This window comes from Phragmites australis, chromosome 13 (assembly GCF_958298935.1).
Source record: "Phragmites australis chromosome 13, lpPhrAust1.1, whole genome shotgun sequence".
Taxonomy (NCBI): domain Eukaryota; kingdom Viridiplantae; phylum Streptophyta; class Magnoliopsida; order Poales; family Poaceae; genus Phragmites; species Phragmites australis.
In genome coordinates this window covers 646830-668959 of record NC_084933.1, presented here as the reverse complement: position 1 = coordinate 668959, position 22130 = coordinate 646830, and the positions used below count along the sequence as shown (strand labels likewise).

Sequence of the window (22130 nt, the reverse complement as noted above, 5' to 3'; positions counted from 1 at the left end):
GGAAGAGCATTGGACCATTCACTTCGACGGGTCATTCACGCTAAAGGGAGCGGGCCCAAAGTGGTATTGACCTCACCAACTAGCGACACCCTCAAGTATATAGTTCAATTATGTTTTCCTGCCAAAATTGCAAAATATGAGGGCCTCTTGTCCAGAATGAGAGCAGCCTCCGCACTTAGTATAAAACGACTGCTAGCGAAAGAAGACTCACTACTAGTCGTAAACTAAGTGCAAAATGAGTTTTAGTGCTCTGACCCAACAATGGTGGTGTACCTAGCTGAAGTGAAAAGGTCGGAGCGACGCTTTATCGGTTTTGAGGTCAAGCATGTCCTGCGCAGAGACAACTTCCTCACCGATGAGCTGACCCATCTAGCTTCTTCTTGTGCACCTGTCCTGGTCAGAGTCTCGGACTGAGGTGAAGGGGATGCTCCTCTTGGAAATGGAGCACCTGAGGTAACACCTTTTGAGGCAACACCACCTTTGGTGTAGTCCTCAAGTGGCCATCATGTGGTTGCCCAGCTTGATTTAGGTACGGCCTAGATGGATTGAATCTTGCCATACCTTCATAATCGAGCGATCCCTAATGATGATGCGTCAGCAGAAAATGTCACGTGGTAAGCCCGCAGATACTCCCTGGTAGAGAGACGCCTCTACCGTAGGGGGAGCGATGGCCTTTTACTAAAATTCATCACTCAGGAAGAGGGGAGCACCCTACTCTCTGATATCCATAGAGGCATATGTGGTAGCCACGATTTATACCACACTCTAGTCGGAAAAGCATTCCAGTAATGATTCTATTGCCCCACGGCCCTCCAGGATGCTTGCGAGCTGGTGAAACAGTGTGAGCTGTGTCAATACCATGGCCGACAGACCAACCTACTAGCCCAAGCACTGCAAATCATACCACTCTCTTGGCCTTTCGCTATTTGAGGGCTTGACATTATGGGACTGTGTCACACTCTTTAACGGACAAAACCAAGTACGGCTTATAGGTGCCCAGAAAGTTTAACACACATAAGGACATCATAGGTGAAATAACAAAAGCAATCTTTAACTTACAATCGTTTTACTTCTTACAATAAAGACTTCACCTAAACAACTTTAATAACTAAACATCATCATCTAAACAACGGCAGCGGGATGAAAGCATCGGCAACCAAGCACTCCATAGGCTCTGAACAGAAGCTCTTGCATAAGTTGATCAAGGAAGATAGTGGCAATAGATAAAGGAGAGCCACAACAAAGGAGACTAATTGGTAAGAACATGCATCCAAGCAATATGGTAAGACTTTGTGCTCACTTATGAACTTTACATTTTGTATTATTTGTTATTTGCCATTTGCTTTGGTTGTGTTGTCATCAATCAACAAAAATTAGGAGATTGTAGGGAAAATGACCCTATTAGGCTATGTTTGTAATTTTGGTGATTAATGATAATATAGTTAATGGGACTAATATGTTTGTCAAGAATATACGTTAGTACGTCTCATGGATGCAATACATGAAGAAACCACCGCAGCCGGGACAAAGTTTGGTTGAATTGGAGAAGTCCCAGGAGTTTTGTTCTCACCGGATGGTCCGGTGTTGAATGTGTTGCACACACCGAAAAATGAACAATGCATATAGATAGAGGCAATTTTGCCTCACCGGATGGTCCGATGTCAAATGGGCAGAAGCATCAGAGCAATTCCAGCAGAGGTAGTTTCAAGAGTTAAAGTTGAAGATCAACTGACCGGATGATCCAGTGTTCGACAAACAAATACACACCAGGGCATTTGGTTCTTGGGAGAAGATTTTGAAGGCATCAGATAGTTCGTTGATGAAGCAATAGTACAGCAGACAAATACACTGGACAATGAACAGTACAAAGAGGCAGACGAAGCTCAAGCCATTGGATGGTCCGGTGATAAAGTCATGTGTACACCAGAGCATATTTCCAGAGAGGGTTACATTTGGCTCAGCTAGCTGAGGATTGCTCACTGGATATTCCGGTGATGAATTGATAAGCATCGAAGAAGGCATTGGAGCAATTTACACAGAGAAGATGTTGGCTCGGATAGCTAAGGTATACTCACCGGAATGTCTGGTGATGATATTGCAGTATATACCGGAGTGTCCGGTGTTCACAATGGCTTGAGTGTGGTTTCAACGGCTAGTTTGTGAGAGTGTACTCACCGGATGATCCAGTGTTAGTACTACTATTCTCACTGGATCATTCGGTGTTAACAGGTTTTCAGAGTCGTTGGGTTAACAGCTAGTGCGCGGGTTTAAGGCTATAAATACCCCTCCACTCAGTCATTTGAAGGTGTGATGTTTAGCTGGAGTCCAGAGAAGTTCATATACACTTGAGAAGACATCCAAACCATTAAAGTGCTTAAAGTGATCTTTCAAGACAAATTAAGCACAAGATTAGAGAGCGATTAGTGCTTATAGCCCTAGAGAATGTGTTGCCATGTGATTGCTGCCTAGAGAGTGGATCAAGAAGTGATCCAAGCTTGTACCTCTTGGTACGCCGACGCCTTGGAGTCTTAGTGACTCGCCGGAAGCTTGAGCCGAAGTTGCTCAAGCTTGTTAACCTTCTGACTTGGTGTAAAGCGGCGACGAGAAGCGTGTATAGGGACACGAAAACCCTTACCTTGGTGGCTCAAGCTCCGAAGTGATCACGGTGGTAATGAACCGGAAGAGAGGCTAGTAATGAGACCTTACCTTGGTGGTTTAGTGGCTCATCCGGGTGGAAGCCTTGTCTTTGTGACTCGGTGGCTCAATAGTCGTGATCGGGTGCCGACCGAGAGCATATCTGTCAGTGATATGGGAACCAGGGGTCCCCAAGTCTCGAGGCCAGGACAGCAGAGTACCACGTGGCACCTTCCCTCAGGGACTATCTCCCCAAGGTCCGAAAAGACACAGTTCCGGGAGAGGGCGCTCGGGGCCATGAACAGTGGTCTTCGAGTACCCGAGTTCCCCGAGGACCCGAGAAGGTAGTTCCAGGAGAGGGCGCTCGGGGCCATGAACAGTGGCCCCCGAGTACCCGAGTTCCCCAAGGATCCGAGAAGTGCAAGTTCCGGGAGAGGGCGCTCGGGGCCATGAACAGTGGACCCCCGAGTACTCGAGTTCCCCGAGGACTCGAGCAGTCACAGTTCCGGGAGAGGGCGCTCAGGGCCATGAACAGTAGCCCTCGAGTACCCAAGTTCCCCGAGGACCCAAGCAGGCACAGTTCCAGGAGAGGACGCTCGGGCCATGAACAGTGGTCCCCGAGTACCCAAGTTCCCCGAGGACCGAGAAAAGACATATCCGGGAGAGGGCGCTCGAGGCTATGAATAGTAGTCCCCGAGCACCCAGAGTTCCCTGAGGACCTGAGAAGCCCCTTGCCGGTGGACCCCACAAGGGCTCAACAGTGAGGTGTCAATTGGTGAGAGGCCCGATGCTGCATTTAAGAGGGAGCATGGCCTGTCAGTTCCAACCACTCTCCCCACGCCTGCTATCAGTCCTTGCCACTGCCTGGCAGGGAGGCGTGGGGACATTTAATGTGGCGGGTCCCGTCGCGCGTCATCCGGCGCGTCTCGGGATAACGTCGCTGGGCTCGAGGCACATCACCTGCCACCCTGCTGTGTCAGGCCTGCTCTGACCGGGCGGGCACGCGGGGTTGCTCGGTGGCTGCCCGGTGGGCCACCCCTGCTGCACCCGCTAAAATGTGGGATGATGACGACAGGACCGGACGGGGGCGCGTTTTCAACCCCCCGTAACATCAAGCTACAGCCCATGATGGTTATTTTCCATTTATAGCATCTTGGGACTTGTGCCCTCCTTTCTGGGCACGCCTAGCCCCCTCCCGACAGTATAAAAGGAGGGGGTGCATCCCGACGACCAGGACGGGTTCTTCAAAACCGGACAAGTTTTGGAAGTCGATCAAGTCTCACGAGTTGAATAACACCGAGACAAGCTAACGAAGAACAAGACACACGAAGCTCTAGACTTAGACAGAAATCCTTGTAACACAAGAGATCCTCAGAGAGGCATTTTCAGAGTATTTATAGCATACACACAGGAGTAGGATATTACGCTCCGTGCGGCCCGAACCTGTCTAAAATCTCTTGAGCATTTATTTCCACTTGCATCCGATCATCCATCCCGCCTGCATCTCATTTACTCTCATTTAATTTACGTACGAGGTAGATTCAGAATCATCCCCTGACTGAATCTCAAAGGGGTCCCTCCGGATCCCTGCTTGTGAAGTTCACCCTCCGACAATATCATTTGTGAAGCTCTAACGTGAACTAGAGATGGCATTCATGTCATCGATACCAGAAAAAAAATCCTTATACCGAGTTTGCTCTCCCTACCTTATTTATATTTCCATATTTACTTATTTGCAATTTACCTTTTTAGATATATTGTAAAAACTTTGATCGGTAGAATAGACACATTAGATAAATCTAGAACATATTTAAGATAGAAATTAATATATATTTATCTTATATTATTTTTGAAATAAAAATAATTCTAAGTGTTCTAATTCATTTCTACTCTTAAAATATCACCTATCCCTATTTTTTTTTTATGGAACAGACAAAAAAAAAAGCCTCTACAACTTGAGTAAGAACTTCAGTAAGATACCTGTACAGGCAAAACAAGGAATTGACTCTGCACATGTCGTCGGTAGGTTATCATCACCGGCACTCAAGCGGTTGTTAGGTCACAAATTTATGTAGGAGTCGAAGAAAACTCTTCTCATCGCATTATCGCAGCTAATGGAGGTGTGATATTAAATGTCCATCCATTTGCATGCTTGCCACCTAAAAATATCATGCCTGCCTCTCCTCCCTCTCAACTTCAGCAGCAGATATGACGCCAGACGCGTACTCACTTCATTTTAATATCTGTTTTCTAGTACTCCCTTAATTTAAAATAACACACTTATTTTAAATTATGTGTAGTTAACTATTTTAAATTTTAGCTACAAAATATTTTTTATGTGTTAAGTTTGAATACTTAAAAATAACACAGGTAAATTTATCTTAAAAAGTATTTCATAATAGTACATATTCGCTATATTTTATCAATATATTATAAAAAAAGTAATAATTAAAGTTGTATTTTTTAAAATTATATCAATATTTAAAACAACACTTATTTTGAACCGAAGAGAGTACTAATTTTCTATCAAATCATTTTCATTTTTATTCCCTTTGATTTTTGGGATGAGATTGCCGTTGCTTTACTTTGGCCGCCAGAATATGTCTTCATCGTCATCATGCATTAGATATTTAGTTTTAGTGTAGGTCCTATCAAAGCAAATCCGGCCAATGAGTAAGAACTCAGCTTTATTATAAGTCAAGATTGCAACCAACACCTGTCCAGTGCATTATTCGTTTCTTTTTTTATTTAAACCTGAGCACACGCTTTTTCTTAAAGAAAAAAATATATAAACGATCAAGATGCACCTACAAATTTATGGTTACGAAATCGATAAAAAAAATTCTTGTCTTCTAATATATCCATCTTTAATCATTAGTAATCAAGCGACTAAGTCAGGTAAAGTATTTATATCGTACAAAAGATGAGACGGGGCACTTCAAAAGGATGCAATAGGACAATTTAGGGACATGTGATTATGTTTTCCAAACACTTTAAGATCAAATGAAAAAACAGCAATTCCATTCAGAAAAACAAAGGAAAAAAAGAAAGACACAAGTGCTTACCACAGTTGGAGTAAACACTAGGTCCAGTACCCAAATAGGGGTTTCCCTGATTAGAATGCCACTGCAGAAGCGCAGATCGGACCATCAATATAAAAGCCGAGGCAGGTTAGGTTTCATCTTCAATTTAGTACTAGCATATATCGCCTTAAGTTCCATGGCATCCACTGAAGATTGAACAAGAAAATGAAACGTTTGAGAAAAAATAACGCCCAGATCACATTGTACTAGTGATCACATCAAAATAACACAAATCTCCGACAGCAGTGATCAACAGTCATAGCTTCTGAGTCAAACAGGTGTTACAACATAAGGATCAAACTGAAGGAAAATTGATATGGTCCTCGACACAAAGGTCACAATCTCCAAAGAAGAATTTGATGCACGCTGCCTTTTATAGATACTTCCTTCACCTCTCGAAAAGCATAACCATCTCGCAATGTGAGGTGTGAGGAAACAGATCAACAGCCATCGCCCTCTTGGGAATAAAAGGTTCGGAGTTGGGCATCGACTTCATCCGCTGCCTAGCAAGACCAGCACTCATAGATCGCCATCCTCGGTTGCCTTTGTTCTTTTCTTGTTTCTCAGATGTTGGGGTGCAGAGCTCAATCGCATTGGCAACTAGACTACCTGGATTGCAGGAAATATACCTGCGAGAAAAGAAAAAGAAAACAAGCGGTGAGTTTCAGAACAGTTGCATATTCGGCTATGATAGTGTGGTAGAATGCAGGTATGTGGAACACTTACACTAGACGTCGAATACGTGGATGAGTCCTCAATGCCTTGATCACCTATCAAGATACTCAGGATATGAGTATGACCCTCCATGAAGGTTAGTAGCTTAGTAAGAAGCAGAACATAGGATATCATATATAACAATAGTACAAGAACAATCACTCAATCGTTGTGTTACCCAATGGTTTAGTCAGCCAAATAGGTGCTAGCTATTAACATGAAGATATTTGAAAAATAACAAGGCCCATTCTTTGAATCATAATTAAGGAACAGCTTCAAGGCATATGGAGGAATAAACTAAGATAGCCAGCCCTCTGATTAATACAAGAGGCAAGCCACAGTGCATTTAAACTTCAGTAGCAAGAAAAAACAAGCAAATAGTTTCAGGAATTTACTACTACAATCTCTCGGCAAAAGGTTGAAATCTACTTACAGTAGGGTGAAGGCCAACACGTGGAGGATCTACAATAGCAACAACATTCTTGAACTGGCATGCAGTAGCAGCAAACACATCGTTGTTCGGAATGGAAGAACCATGCTGGCATGCCTTGCCATGCTCCAAACTATCAGTTTCAGCTGATGTTGTATCAATGGGTTCATCATTGATCAACGATGATTCCCCACAATTTTGTACACCAGCATCATGACTGCCATCAACCTCTTTGTTAACCCTATCAACCTCTTTGCTAACCCTATCCACTGAATTTCCCTTCATTTCCTCATCACTGGCACAAGTGGGATGATCAACTGACATGTCTCTAGTCTGCTCACTTTCACCATTGTTGTTATTCTGTGTTGAACTATCCATATTTTCACCATTGTTTTCTAAGCAATCCATTATATCCTCATTTTTGCTTGCATCATTGATTTCAGAATTACTTTCAGAAGCTGCAATGTTCTGCTGTGGTGAACCTAGATATTCTGTGAGAAGAGACCCCATCACATCTTCGGCCTGTTTAATCCCAACATATGAACTCTAATGAGATTATTTCAGGAAGCGGAAAGATTAGGAAGTCAAAGGAACTAAACAGAATGATATGATGGTAGTTAAAAATGAGAAAAGTGCTATAAATTTTATGTAGGAAATATGAACCTCACCTTTCCACAGACAAAGCGGCAATTTTTTATGTCGTTAATAAGAGCATTTCTCTGAGCATCTGCAACTGCTGATTCATTCATTTCAATCCCAACAACCTGGTTCATTTAGTAATTAATTTTGAGAAAAACTCTTCCAAAGAAAACACAGAGTCCTCTAACACAAGACATGTCCATTACACTAGAAAAGAAGACTCATAATCTAAAATCACTTAAAATGTGCAAAAGAAATCACCATTCCAACACGATGTGCTAAGGTCAGGCCAATAGTTCCAGTCCCACAACATACATCAAAAAGTAATGTGTCCGAATTGAGATTGGCCCAATCACCAGCAAGGGTATACAATCTTTCTGCAGCGGAGAGTATTGACCTGTGTAATTGTGTGTCATTATTATATTTAACCATAAAAGATAACTGGCAAAGTAGTTTGCTGTTTCAGCTACAGACCTGAAAAAATGCTGTTGGTGAAATGGAGAACTTTAAATTGTTGATGTGATCGTGGATTCTTGTTTTATCCTCTTCTCCGCCTTCCAACTGATCTCCCTTTGGCACAAATAGTGGGATCAGTGGACAATCAGCTGGTGCAGCATTAGATATTCCTTTATGATCCTGCATGTATAAGTAGATTTCATTATTCTTCAATTTCAAGAACAACATACACAGCCTACTTATCAACATAAACTGCTTATAACATCCCTAAGGGGTTGTTTGATCTCTAGTTTTATCAAAAATAGATTTGGTCAATCTGGTTTGGTTAGGAAAGGTAAAACCAGGATAAAAACATCAAATTTTTTTTGCTAACACTCATATTATGAGTTTTATGGAATACCAACCCTAGTTGTTTTTCACGAAATCAGTTTCCAATCTAGACATTCTCAACTGTTGAACAACTAGTCCAAACAGAATCCTCTATGAACTTATCTAATGGAATAACAACTTAAATCTTTTTTCCCAAAAAATCCTAATAAAACCTATTTCTAAAAACTTATTTCCCATCCACATGATCCAAAAAACCACTAAAAACAAAAGAAGAATGTGTACAGTGTTAGGCAGGACCATACAAATTAGTACTATGTAAAGTTCAGTTTAATGCTACCAGCACTCTTAAGTACTCCCAGATAAATGTTAAACAAGATTTCTGAGCTGACGACCACCATAACACGGTAATTCATTAATAACATACATTTTTACTGGACAGCATATTGAAGTACAATACACTTTAAAAGCAAAGATAGTAAAAGAAATGAAGTTAAAAAGAATATCCTATCGAACACATGAAGGGAAACATGCACAGAAATCATAGGTCTGAAGCAGCTGGGCAAACTTACTTGCACTACAATAGTTGTCAGCGGCAATGGAGGTGAGGATGCTGCTGCTCTTTGTAGCAGGGCAGCGGACAGCTTGTCAAACTCTTCTTTCATTAGAGCCTCATCAACGCCTATTGAACACACCTGAAAGTATAGGCGAAGTTAGATAGGACGGCAGTGATCAGCCAGTAGGAAAGTTTATACTACATTGAAGTGACACTAGAAATGCATTTTCATTCCAAACTACCTGCACAATAAGCATGACTTCTGATATTTGTGATTCTGCATTCTGTGAAACAACAGCTTGATCTGGACTCCTTCCCTCACGAACCTAATGCAATCCCAACATAAGAAGTTAATGCCAAATCCCAATACAAACATAAAACAGAAGCATCTGGCTGAGGATTTAAAAGTCAGAGAGAGAATACTGTGAATTGGCGCCAAAACCCACAATTATCAATTCTGCTCCACAAAGGCAAGCTTGATGACTGCAGAAAATCTTGGAACATCCGAGCATATTTGCAGGAAATTCCTGAGACATTTGGGCAGTTCACAGGTTCCTCAACAGCAGTCACACCTTCCCTGGAATTTTGTTGTACCAGTCATTATTACTGGAGCAAGAGGAGTAAAGAAAATGAGAAAGAGATAAGCCAACCTGAAATTCCCAAGCATAAATCCTACTGTCTTTTTGCCCTCCAAGGAATATCCTACAGAGAACTCGCACTTGTTACGGTATCCATTAACAATTGGGGACTCCAAAATGCCTTCAAGCTTACAAGGAAGACCACCTGGATAATTGAACAGATCGTAAGTACAGGCTAAAAAGAGTAGACAACAGAATGCCATTTCCAAGAATAGTAGCACAAAAGGCCATTGCAAACACCAGAATAAGTGCATCCTGTTTGTCTCAACATCAATCACCCTAGACGAACATCAAGATATGACACAAAAATAAGTGCTAATACAGAGGAAAGTCAAAAAGGCATTCTTGCAGACCTCCTTATTCAAAATTCAGAACAATGAGAAGAGTATGTTCCAAATATATGAGATTACTTGCCAAGAAGCTCAAGTACAGGACCAAAACAAATTTATATATGTTTTGGATAAGTGACATATAAAAGGTTTTTTTTTTGGTTGTTGTTAAGAGCTTTTTTCGGTTGAATGCTATTTTTGCTCATTTTCACCAAAATAAAGTCTGCATGACGCACATTTTGCACACAAGCCCACACTTTCTTTGTCTTCTCCTAGAGATTCTAACTGTATGTCTACTACTGATATGAATAATGGAAGATAGAAGCAATGCTTTGGTGGAACTGGACGAGTTAGTCTGCTACTACGATAGGATCATGGAAGTCTGAAAGACAGAAACAGTGCTTCAGTGGAAGAGTCCTTGACATTCATATGGGCTAATTATCATCATAGGTAACAACGCAAAATATAACAAACAGAAACAACATGGTGGACAAGAAGTTATTCCATCATCACATACATATACCCATATAGCTGTCTATATTTGATGATTATTACTTCTGTTTGGACCAGAGATTGCATTACTACTTATCAGTAAAATTAAGAGTATAAATAATTGTAATTTTATGAAATAGGTTTAAAAATTGTAATTTTGCGTTACAAAAGTACAAATAGTTGTATGTTTGTGAAATTTACTTAATAAAATAAGATGTGGAATATTGTTTGTATCTTGTTTAGTTTTTCTCTAGCTACATTGAAACAGTTTTTGTTTTCTTTTTTTTAGGCTGTGTGTATCTAAAATGCAGAGACAGAGAACATACTCTTATACAGTTGTATCATCTTAATGTAATGATAAGAGTTAATAAATGTTAGTTTTTTTAAAAAATATTAGATGATGTCGTGTTGGTTTCAACAATGAAAGTTTGCATCAACCTGGCACCTTTGGTGATGCTGATAGTATAGGTACCCACTCTCACAATGAGAGAAAACATATCTGATGGTATCGCATTACCTGGAATAAGCATATATAGAAATACTGATTTTGTTTTTGTTTTTGTTCTGGTAGAAACGAAGATTAAGAACGAGGAAACAGTGAGAGATGTGCTGCTAGGAGTATTTGTTAAACAAAGTCACAAAAAATGGTTATTTCTGGTGCCATGTACGCTAGCTTCACAAAAACAAAATTGTGAGAAAAAGAGAGTTAGGATCAGGAAAGCAACAGCTGCCCAACTCACCCTCTACGTACCGCTTGAATTCCTCTCTTCTCCTCCGATCCATGCTTAGTCTCATTTCACAAATTTATTACTTCTGGTTTTTTGTATTTCTACATATTATATACCAACTACATTCCAAGAAAATACTTTCAAACCTTCTTTCAATAATACTTTATAAATAAACATTCCAAGAAAATACTTTGAGAGTTAAAACAATTTGGGCACGCTGCCATTATCATCGTCGTGGCTATTGCTTTCCATGCTAATGATAATGGCAACGCCACGACAACATATTGCATTGGTGCATCAAACAGACTTGTGCAGCGCAATCGTGATGGTGTGGCTAACGGTTTGAATTTTAGAAGGGGAAAAATGCAAAAAAAAAACCCAAAAATCACTTGGATTTTGACTTTCCTTCAAAGTTATTTTGTTAAAAAAAACTAAAAGTTTAACTTTATTAAAAGAATCCCAAAAATTAAAAAAATCACAAAAAAATTCTAAAAAAACTAGAGACAATTGGAAGACCTTCTGTGAAATGTTTTTTCAAAAATAATATCCTTTGCATCATATTTCATGGAGAGAAAGTTTGAAAAAAAAAGAAAAATGTGCAACTCATTTATTAACTTATGTTATTTTAACTTTGTCATGTCTACCATTATTTTTCCTACACAACTAATTGTTTAAGTAAACTAATAAAAGTAGTTTCACTAATTTTGGGGGTGTTATGGATTAGTTATGAATTAATCTATTTGCAACACATTTACTCAATTCTGTACGTTACAATAACTATTTCAAGATTTCATGTATTTTTAGAAGATAGAGGATCATGTAAGAAGACTAAAAAAATTAGTTTCATGATTTTTGGATTAGTAAATAATTAACTATGCATTTAGCTTGAATTAATAAATGAGCTACACATTTTTCTTTTTTTTTCAAACTTCCTTTCCATGAAATATGATGCAAATGATATTATTTTTCAAAAAAAAATTCACAAAGGTTTTAGAATTGTCTCTAGTTTTTTTTAGAAGTTTTTTTTTAATTTTTAGGAGTATTTTTGCAACAAAATCAAATCTTTGAGGGTTTTTTTCAACAAAATAACTTTTGGGAAGTCAAAATCAAGTGACTTTTAGGGGGAGGTTTTGCGTTTTTCCTTTTTAGAAATAACTTCTAAGAGGTTTTTTTAAAACATTATTAGGATAAAGGTGTTTAAACCTGACAAAATTATGAACAATTCCCTAGCTTTTTATGTTTTTTTTTTCTCGAGAGAGAAGTAATACTCTCCTAACAGTGGTTGGAACGTTTGTGCGGATGTTTAGTAGAGTTTTCAGAGTAAAATAAGTGAAAGCTCTATCAAATAGTAATTTATAATTTTTAGTTCATAAAGTAATTATATGGAAGTAATTTTTTAAATAAACTAGATTTTAAGAATAAAAAACTAACTTTATTTAATTCACTTTCTATATATAATTATTTTTAGCTATATAATCATAAAAAAATCACCTTTTTAGAAGAATTTGATCAGGAAAGCTTTAAAAAACAGGTCCTGACGCAACAACAACGAGAGTAAGATAGTGGTGGGACGGGCCCACATGAAATAAATCAAAGGAGATTAGCGAAATAGACACTATAATTTAGAGAGTAGAAGAAGTGGCTCCTATGGAAGGATAGGAGGAAGGAGAGGAGAGGAGAGGAGGTTGCTTTCTGCTGTTGCTGGGTGGGCAGCATCGCGAGCGAGGGGAAGGAAGGAAAGGCAGCTTTGACCGGAGTGGAGTGACCCCAACAACCCTTCTCCTCTCCTCTTATTGCCACCACTCCACGTCTCCGCCAAACTGACAGAGGTGGAGGCAGGCAGAGGGAGATCTGCGAGAGAGAGTAGTGATGATGGAGAGCCAGCCGCTGCAGGAACCGACGGCCACGGCTCCGGCTTCAGGAGCAGAACCAGCCGGAGCTCCGCCCGCCGTCGTAAGCACCACTAGCTTGCTTCGCCTCCTGCACTTCTTGCTCCTCATCTTGTCCCGGGTGTCGGGCTCGCTCGCTTGTTTACATGCTTCGCCTGCGGCCGAATTGAGCTTTCTGGGTCACTGATGAATCTGATTCTGGCGGTGGAGGCGATCGGATCCCTCGTTTATAGCTTGCGCCGCGCCAGAGATCTGGTGGCAGCCAGTGCTTCCGCTTGCTTGACCCTGTCCTACCAACTTCTCTCACCAACCAAGTTTCTTTTCTTGGTTCGAGTAGAGAGATCTGACGGTGTGGCTTTGGGATCTGGGAGCTCGCGGCGTTGACCAATTGTGATGCAATACAGCATCTTGCTTAGCCAAGCCGCGCGCTTCATTTCGTCTCTGGGGGCTCGTCAGATTCAGATCCGTGTTTGCTGCATTGCTGCAACTGCATGCCTGCTGATGACTTTTATTGGCAGGTCCCCGGCAAGGAGTTCACCCGCACCTGCAAGGGCCTGGTCGTCGTACTCATCGGAGGATACGTGCTGCTCCAGCTCCTCCCTTCCTCCCTCAACTACCTCGCCATCATCCCCTCAAAGTACGTACGCCAGGCAAAGCATTTCGTCTCAACTAAAGAAACAGCATCGCATGCAAAGTGGTGGCTCCAAGTACATTTCTAAACCTATTCTTCATCTTGCAGGACAATCCCATATGTATGGACCGTCTTCACGGCTGGTTACATCGAGCAAGTCCTTCCAGGGGTGAGCCGAATTTCCCCCAAATTACTCTGCTACGTCATTACTGTGAAATATTTGTGAGATCTTAAATACTTACACAACAACACCCAAAATCAAACATTTGAGTTGAAGCAAAACATATGCTGTCGAAATTCGTTCATCACTTGGAATAGCATCACTGCTAGGTGTTTGTTTCTGACCATGTTATGCTCAAAAAATTGAGTGGCATGACGCCTACAGCATAAATTGGGCACCTTTTCTTCGTTCTTTTATGTGACATGACTCAATGGTAACAAACATTTTTTTTTTTGGTTTTATAGGCTATTGGCAGTTCTCTTGGTCTTCTCTTCTGCGGGAAGGACATTGAACCAGTATGGGGCCGCAAGGAGTTCTTGAAGTTCATTATTTTGGTCAACTCCATATGCGGTGTCCTCGCATTCTGCATTGCTATTGCACTGTACTATGTCACTGGAAAGGAGAGCTTCCTGTAAGTTTCAAGCCATCCTTCACTCCATTAAGATTTCCCTGATTACCATTTACCAGGCATTTTTCTTAGTTCTATTGATGTGCTTTTGCCCATGTCCTTTTGCATAAAAATGGCCAGTCGATGTGCTCTTGTTCACATTTCGTTCTATTGATTAAAACCATACTCTTAGGTCTGCTACTAAGAACCACATTAGTACTCTTGGTTATTTTGGCATCATTCAAGTAACACAGTACAATCTGGGAAAATAACATTACTGCCTGAAATATCGTATGTTACAATCACTAGCTCATCTTGCTATGCTACGCTGTGCAGTATCACACCACTTTCTGGCTTCCATGGTTGCCTTGCTGGTTTTCTTGTGGCCCTGAAGCAACTCTTACCAAACCTTGAGCTCCCCATGTGCTTTTTCTGGAAAATAAAGGCAAAGGTATATTGATGGACTACTGTCAAGCGATTTCCAAGCCTGCAACTATATTACACTATTGCTATATACTTCTTCCACAGCAAGTTAAAGTTTGTTGGTGTCGAGTTCTCTTATCTCTTCCTTTCTCTCTTACAACTGCAGTGGATGCCATTCTTTGTCGTATGTTTCTCAACTATCATGGCCTTCATCGTTCCTGATTCCATCAACTTCCTTCCAACTTTGGTGTCCGGGATGTATGTTAGCTGGCTGTACCTGAGATACTTCCAAAGGAACCCACTGACAGGACTGAAGGGTGACGCAAGCGATGACTTCTCTTTCCCCAGTTTGTTCCCAGATGCCTTCCGGTAAATATTCAATCTTTCTTTTACATAAGAAAATACTCATTATTGATCTTACTTTTGATATCATTCCCTTCTTTTGTTTTCCTTGCAGACCAGTCACAGACCCTGTCGCCAACCTGTTTGATCGGATGCTGTGTGCAAGGTCTAGGCCTTCTGAACTGGCCCTCCCAGTCGTAGATCCCACCAAGGCATCAAGAAGAAGGTATATAGTTCTCTTGTAGATAGGGGTGATTGTGATGGTAATACTAAAGACTCAAGTGAGGCGCCTAGATTGTATTTAAGGTCCGGTGCTAATAGAGCTAATATCATAACAGTAGTGTTAAACTATGGTGCAAAACATATTACTCAGTGAGACTGGTGCTGCGAGAATGAAAAATTGGAAATCATGGTATCTCAGAAGGAATTATTTTTATCGCTTTAGAGCTCAATGATTCCATTTTAATTGTTACAGGGAGCGTGGCGAGAGGGTTCTTGAGGAAAAGTTGGCAGCTGATCATGCGGCTGACACAGAAGCCCCAGCTCAGAGCCATGACACCGCAGAAGATTGAGAACTTTCTCCTGCTCAGCATCTTTATAGGAGCCACGGCTTCCCTCCACAGTTGTAACTCTGCAGATCTGTGTTCTGGAGAGTGCATTCAGTTTACGGCGAACCAATAATATGATGGCTTACTCTCTTACTTTTTCTCCTTTTTGTTTCTTCGTTTGCGAAGATTTATTGGTTAAATTCTGTCATAGTCCGATTATTATTACAGTGAAAGAAGAAAAGGGTGGCATTCCCAGCCAGATGTAATGTAGAAAGAAGAATGGTTTGTCACTATCATTGTTGAGATGATTTTGTTTTTCTAGTGAACGTGATTTGAGTCGATAATAGGGTTCACATAAGAAAATGGTGCCCATCTTCTAACAAGAAACCACCCAAGCAACATTGTTGTATTCTGATTTACAGCAGGGTTCAGAAACGACTGTCAAGATGGAACCCTAATATGCTATTGATGGGAGCTTTTTTACGGTGGTTCATATTATCTAGAGGTAGGAGGTAGTATAAATTTAATCTGACGATTCACGTAATTGAATATTTTAGTAATTATGATAATTTTGTTAAAATTACGCACTATTCTTTTACTAATAGAAAGATTGGCGCTGTAAACGTTGGATCGCTAACCTAGCCGATGAGTAGCAAATGAACTCTTATGCCGAATGCAGATTAAAATGTTAAAACATTAATAAAATATTACTCTATTTAGAGACATATAACTGCAGCTAATTACTTTCATGCCACGTATTTTTCTCCTCAAAATAACCCTAATACTACCATACTACTCACATATATTACTTATACTACCTGTGAGAAATAAGTAGTATCCTGACTAATCTGGACCGTTGAACTTTAAAAATAAATAGCTCATATTAATTTTGGACCACCATAAAATTTCTCATCGATGGGTGAGGATATTGTGCGGGAATTTGTGGCTCCCTTTTTATACGATGTGCATCAGTCCATGGTGAAATTACTTCGGCGGGTGATGCAGGCATGGGCCTCTACTTGGGAACAACTTTAGAAACATGTTTAAAAATTTTGAAAAAAAAACTCTAAAGAAAGGTCATATGTAGAGGAAGTGGTATTATGTAACCATGCCAATTTTCAAGAACAAACGCGACTCGTTTGTGAGATATGAAATTAACAAAAACTAAAAAGAAGACAAATCAGGATGAACAATGTTTGTGCTAAAAATAGTTTTTTCCTTTGCTATTTGTCAATTTCATATCTCATAACCAAAGTGGAGTTTGATCTTTTTTGGCGCAATTTTTTAGAAATTCTAAACATGTTTGTGAAGTGGTTTTTACATTTCCACTACATATTCCCCCATGTACTTACCGAGTGCATGTAACAATAGTTTTCTAAAGATGGATCTTGTAGTGAACGTGCAGCCTTATCTTGCAGGCATATTAGTGAGTTTTAGAAGTTGAAGCCATCAGCTTGAGAACTTGTAAACTAAAAAGAAGTTTCAATTAAGATTATGTACAAATATCCAACACATTTGTACTAAAGATATTGAACTTGAAAACTCAAAAAACTAGACTTTGGCTATTTAACTTTGAACTAAAAAGCTTGAACATAAGAGTTTTATGGACCTATTTGGTAGAGCTTTAGCTTTAAATTTTCTCAAAGCAAGATATTTTTAGCTCAGAAATTTATATAGCTAAAGTAGAGGATATATTAGAAGTGTTTAAATAAGTTATTTTGTTTACATTTTAGATTAAAATAGATACTTAAATTATTTTATATTAACTTATAAATGAGATGAAGCTGAGAGCCGGAGCCCTATCAAACAGGGTCTCAACATTGGCCTAAACTAACTTAAAAAATTTAACAGGAAAACTTCCAGACTTGAGTTATTTCATCCGGTTTTAATGAATATGTTCTGACTTTCGTATCCAAATTTTAATCCATCCAACCGTTGATGGTTGATCCGACGGCAGCAAAGTGAGGTTGGGTGCCTGACTTGACTTTGGCTATTTAACTTTGAACTAAAAAGCTTGAACACAAGAGTTTTATAAGTTTGTTCGGTAGGGTTCTAACTTTAAAAAAAATTGGAGCAAGATATTTCTAGCTTAGAAATTCATAGATCTACAACGGATGATATATTAGAAGTATTTAAGTGAGTGATCTTGCTTACATTCTAGATTAAAAATAGGTACTTAAATCATTTTATATTAACTTATAAATGAGATGAAGCTGAGAGTTAAAATCCTGCCAAACATGATCTCAACTTTAGCCTAAACTAACTTTAAAAAATTAATAAGAAAACTTCCAGACTTGAGTTATTTCATCCGGTTTTAATGAATATGTTCAGACTTTCGTATCCGAATTTTAATCCATCCCAACCGTTGATGGTTGATCCGACGGCTGTAGTGTGAGGTTGGGTGCTGACTTGTGGGGCTGGCGTTGGGTATCGCTCCGGGTTTTAGGGTTTTCTCCTCTCGCCGCCACTTCCCGCTCCCGATCTCCGGCGGCAGCGGCAGCAACAGCGAAGGAACAACAAGATGGCGACGATCGTGAACACGACGGAGGAGGAGCCGATGCTGGCGGTGGTGCGCTTCACCGCCGAGCTCGCATGGGCCGACGCGGGCCCGGAGGTCGCCGACCCCGAGGTCACCCGCCTCTGCATCGAGGTGCAGGAGCACATCCTCGCCGGCCGGTGGCTCGACATGGCCTCCCTCATGCTCGCCTCCGCCGACCTCCTCCTCACCTCCCCGTCGCGCGTCCCGGACAAAGGCATCTTTCTCTCTCTTGATTCCAAATAAGGATCGGCTTGTTCTTGAATTGAGCCTTGTTCATCCTTTCATGTAGATCTCGAGTGCGTCCTGTCCGTCATCTGCAGCCTCGTCACCAAGGCCGGATCCGAGGACGAGGCGCTGCAGATCACCGAGCTAATCTGCGCCAAGCTCACCCAGCAGCCCGACGACAAGCCGGCGCTGCGCCTCAAAGTGTAAGCAACAACTAACAGAGCATTCCATCAATTGGATTGTTCGTTCCTTGGATCCAAGGTTCGCTTACAGGGCTGCTCCCGATGTATGTAGTCTCTTCAGCTTGTACAATCTGCTCCCGAGCCCCTACGGCAAGGCATATATCTATAAGAGGGCTCTCGAGCTAGCCACCGCCGGGAAGGCTGCCGAGTTCATCATCCCATCTTTCAAGAACATCGACAACTTCGTCAGCGACTGGGGAATTGGCAATTTGGAGCAGAGGGAGCTGTTCCTCGCTGTCACCAGGATCCTCAAAGACCAGAAGGGGTGCGACAAGTGATGTTCATTACTACCTTTTGAGTTCCTTATTTTCATTTGCTTAGGAATACAAATATTTACCTGGCGAGATTTTGCATTGATGCAGTTCGACCTTTTCTTATGATTGACAGTATGAGCAAGGAGTACTTCAACTTTCTGAACAAGTACCTCGCCACTTTCAAGGGTGATGACTCCGATGCGATAGATGATGCAAAGCAAGAGGCTGTTGCGGCAATCATTGAGTTTGTGAAGTCGTCTAGTCTCTTTCAGGTACTTTCTCCAGTTTACACCTCTGTGATTAAGCCTACCATCTGCGTGGATGAAAAAACTCGAGGTAACATAGTGCCTAAAACAGATGATTTATCCTGAACTATTCACCAGTTTCACCCCTTCAGAATTACGATGTAACGTATTCCTCTTATACCGTATCACCAAATGTAAATTTGCCTGATCGCACAGTTGAATTTGGTTACTAACATGTCCGCTTTATTTTCACAATTGAAAGATACTCTAATGCTATTTGCTTATGTATAGACTGCACATATTTGTGCTCTCATTATTTTCACAAGCCTGAACTTGTGAGATCATAAATTGATGGAGTTGATATAGCAGTAGACTTACAAGTTTTGTACTGGGATAGATAGGTCATATACCAACTTGCTCCTCTACTCTAGCAGTGTACGGATTATGTATTGTATGTCAACAGTAACTGCGAATATATTGAGTTATTATCAAATCCGAATCTTGATGAAATATAAATATGGTGCGATGGCGCTTCATGACCCTGCACATGCTTTATATTTGGATCAGTGTCCTGGTTTGACAGAAATCTAATGTTATTGCAGTGTGATCTGCTCAATATGCCAGCTGTTGCACAGCTTGAGAAGGATGAAAAGTACCAAATGGTTTATGAGCTTTTAAAGATATTCCTTACTCAGAGGCTCGATTCCTATTTAGAGTTTCAGACTGCTAACACTACCTTGCTGAAAGATTATGGTATGTTCACATGCTGGACCAGCATTTGTTTTATTTCCTTGCAATTCAAGTATCTCTAAACATTTTGGCTTCATTTCTTGGATTTCTAATTATGAGCAATCGACAGGACTGGTTCATGAGGAATGCATAACCAAAATGCGGCTGATGTCTTTGCTTGATCTGAGCAGCCGTTGCTCTGGCGAGATCCCTTATTCTGCAATCATAGATACACTTAAGGTAATTGACTGTTCCATCTTGCTATTATTCACTTGCTGAAGCTTTTTATTGACTTTTGTAACACTCTGTTAGATCAATGATGATGAGGTGGAGTCTTGGATTGTGAAAGCAATTTCATGCAAGATATTGGATTGTAAAGTTGATCAGCTTAATCAGACTGTCATCGCCAGGTATTCATTCACCTTTTAAGACTTCCTCAGTTGATCTTCATATTTTGGATGTGGATCGAGGTTTCTTTGTCCATCTTATGATATTATGTTCTTACTTTGTTTAATACGTGGTCTACTGTGTACATTTCAGTCGGCATACTGAGAGGATCTTTGGGATGCCACAATGGCAGGGTCTGCGCACAAAGCTTGGAGTTTGTAGGGTAAACTCTTATTTCATGTTGAATTTATTATTTGATTCAAGCTTGTTATTTAAAAAGATTACTCTGGTGAATTGACCAACGTTTGCTGTGCAACTGATTCAGTTTTCTTTGATACATCTGATCCAGGGAAACATTGCTAGTGCTATCAGCACAATCCAAGCCAGCAAGGTGACTGAAGAGGTACAGGGGATGCGAGGCTTGATGATCAGCTGATTGAAGAGGAGCTCCTGAACTGAGATTATAGCTTGGGAGATTAGATGGGCAATCTTTTTGTATGAGTAGTTGTAATGTGAGTTACTTAGATCCCGTGATCATGCTGACTAGATCTGGGTTGCAATGGCATGGCAAGCAATATAAAGCCAATACGTTTGTTTAGATCCTCTGATGCGTCAATTTTTACCGCATTGCCTCCAAATTTTCCTTCAGTATGGTTGTGTTGAGAGTTGCGCTCAAATGCATTTCTGTTGCTTATATTTATGCTACGAAATACCAGTGTTGGGGGAAAGGTCAAAGGTTTAGACCACAAAGAGCCTATGTAAACAATCAGCCTATACAAAGGTCTTTTTTAATATTTATACCCTATCAAAAGTTAGTAAGTTCATGTAACCCACGCGGTAATCCATTGACCCTCTGACTGGATCAGAGCTTGATCCCGACTTCGCTTCGGACTTAAATCCATGCAAACCACTACGTCTCCGAGGGCCACCGGCAAGGGGACCCCCAACAACTACAGTAATCACACAGCTACCAACTTGATCGCTTTGTGTTGCTGCCTTCGCTGGCGAATATGTCTTTTTCCATGCCAAAGAGAGTTATATTTACAAGCTAGCAACCGCAACGGCTAAATAAATTTTAGCACTTGCTCGTTGCCCAATTTTTGTCCTGCCTGCATACACAGATACACTAGGCATTGGTTGTACTAACCTGCGCAGATGCTATCTGTACGACTTCGCCCTGGCTCGACCGCGCGTGGGCCTTCGACAGGCGGCCACCTACCAGCAGGCCTCTGCTAAAGCGATTCCGCGGGGATCCGGTTCCGAAGTGAGTGGTCCTTTGCTGTCGCGAATGGGTCTTCGCCGGGCGTCGTCACTGCGCGCTCGCGCCTTCGCCGGCTGCCGCCAGGCCATCGAACTAGACGGAATTCGCCACTGCATGTGGACCTCCGCTACCGCGGGTGCCGTCGCACAACGCGAGCGGGGCTAACGCACCTGTGCCATCACACGCGTGGGCCCTCTGGAACCAATGGCGTCTGTGCAATCCAGTGCAGCTAGATGGGCATTCGCGGACCTCGTCCACCTCGCAGACGTGGTCCTAGGAGCTTCGGTGTCGCCTTGCCTTCGACGCACCGAGGTCTTTCGTCTCCGCTGGACAACTCGCTGCTATGGCTACGTACGGGAGCTGTGGAAAGAGGCGAGGGACGACGGCGACCCGTGGCTCGCCGAGGCCGCGGACTCCGGCCGAGTGTTCATGACCGGCGACTCGGCCAGTGGCAACATCGCGCACCACCTCGCCGTGCGGTTCAGCTCGGCGGCGGAACACGCCGATCTCGCGCCCGACTCCGTCCACGACTGTCCTACTGATGCCCTTCTTCGGCGGTGTGGCGCGCACGCGGTCGGGGGCGGAGTGCACCGATGTCGCGTTCCTCAGCCGGATCCTCAACGACCGGTACTAGCGGCTGTCGCTGCCGGAGGGCGCCACGGCGGACCACCCCGTGGCGAACCCGTTTGGGACGGGCGCGCTGACGCTAGACGCCGTCGATTTCGCGTTGACGCTGGTCGTTGTCGGTAGCCGCTCCAAGGACAAAGGTGGCCCACCCTAG

The 22130-nt window shown here is 41.7% G+C and overlaps 3 protein-coding genes and 1 pseudogene across 5 annotated transcripts; 3 read left to right on the top strand and 1 right to left on the bottom strand.

Annotated features, from left to right (window-relative positions):
• Positions 1 to 5870: 5870 nt before the first annotated feature.
• LOC133889852 (zinc finger CCCH domain-containing protein 24-like) lies at positions 5871 to 10401 on the bottom strand (annotated as a pseudogene).
• Positions 10402 to 12668: 2267 nt separating this feature from the next.
• Positions 12669 to 15811, top strand: LOC133888819 (rhomboid-like protein 19). Its single transcript, XM_062329191.1, has 8 exons — positions 12669 to 12979; positions 13434 to 13552; positions 13655 to 13715; positions 14012 to 14178; positions 14491 to 14605; positions 14744 to 14946; positions 15035 to 15145; positions 15395 to 15811. The coding sequence occupies exons 1-8, from the start codon at positions 12896 to 12898 to the stop codon at positions 15489 to 15491; spliced, it is 957 nt and encodes a 318-aa protein (XP_062185175.1). The 5' UTR covers positions 12669 to 12895; the 3' UTR covers positions 15492 to 15811.
• A 2078-nt stretch (positions 15812 to 17889) lies between these two features.
• On the top strand, positions 17890 to 20686 carry LOC133889197 (uncharacterized). Of its 3 annotated transcripts, none has more exons than XM_062329677.1 (9): positions 17890 to 18220; positions 18296 to 18434; positions 18526 to 18747; positions 18861 to 18999; positions 19575 to 19725; positions 19832 to 19941; positions 20014 to 20111; positions 20242 to 20306; positions 20438 to 20686. In XM_062329677.1, exons 1-9 carry the CDS (start codon positions 17989 to 17991, stop codon positions 20449 to 20451), a joined length of 1170 nt encoding a protein of 389 aa, XP_062185661.1. In that variant the 5' UTR covers positions 17890 to 17988; the 3' UTR covers positions 20452 to 20686. The 3 variants fall into 3 exon arrangements, with proteins under 3 accessions (XP_062185661.1, XP_062185659.1, XP_062185660.1); XM_062329675.1 differs by having other exon boundaries at positions 17892 to 18220; positions 20242 to 20311; XM_062329676.1 differs by having other exon boundaries at positions 17894 to 18220; positions 18526 to 18738; positions 20242 to 20311.
• An 867-nt stretch (positions 20687 to 21553) lies between these two features.
• Positions 21554 to 22130, top strand: LOC133888312 (carboxylesterase 15-like). The gene is made up of 2 exons (XM_062328500.1): positions 21554 to 21934; positions 21984 to 22130. Exons 1-2 carry the CDS (start codon positions 21554 to 21556, stop codon positions 22128 to 22130), a joined length of 528 nt encoding a protein of 175 aa, XP_062184484.1.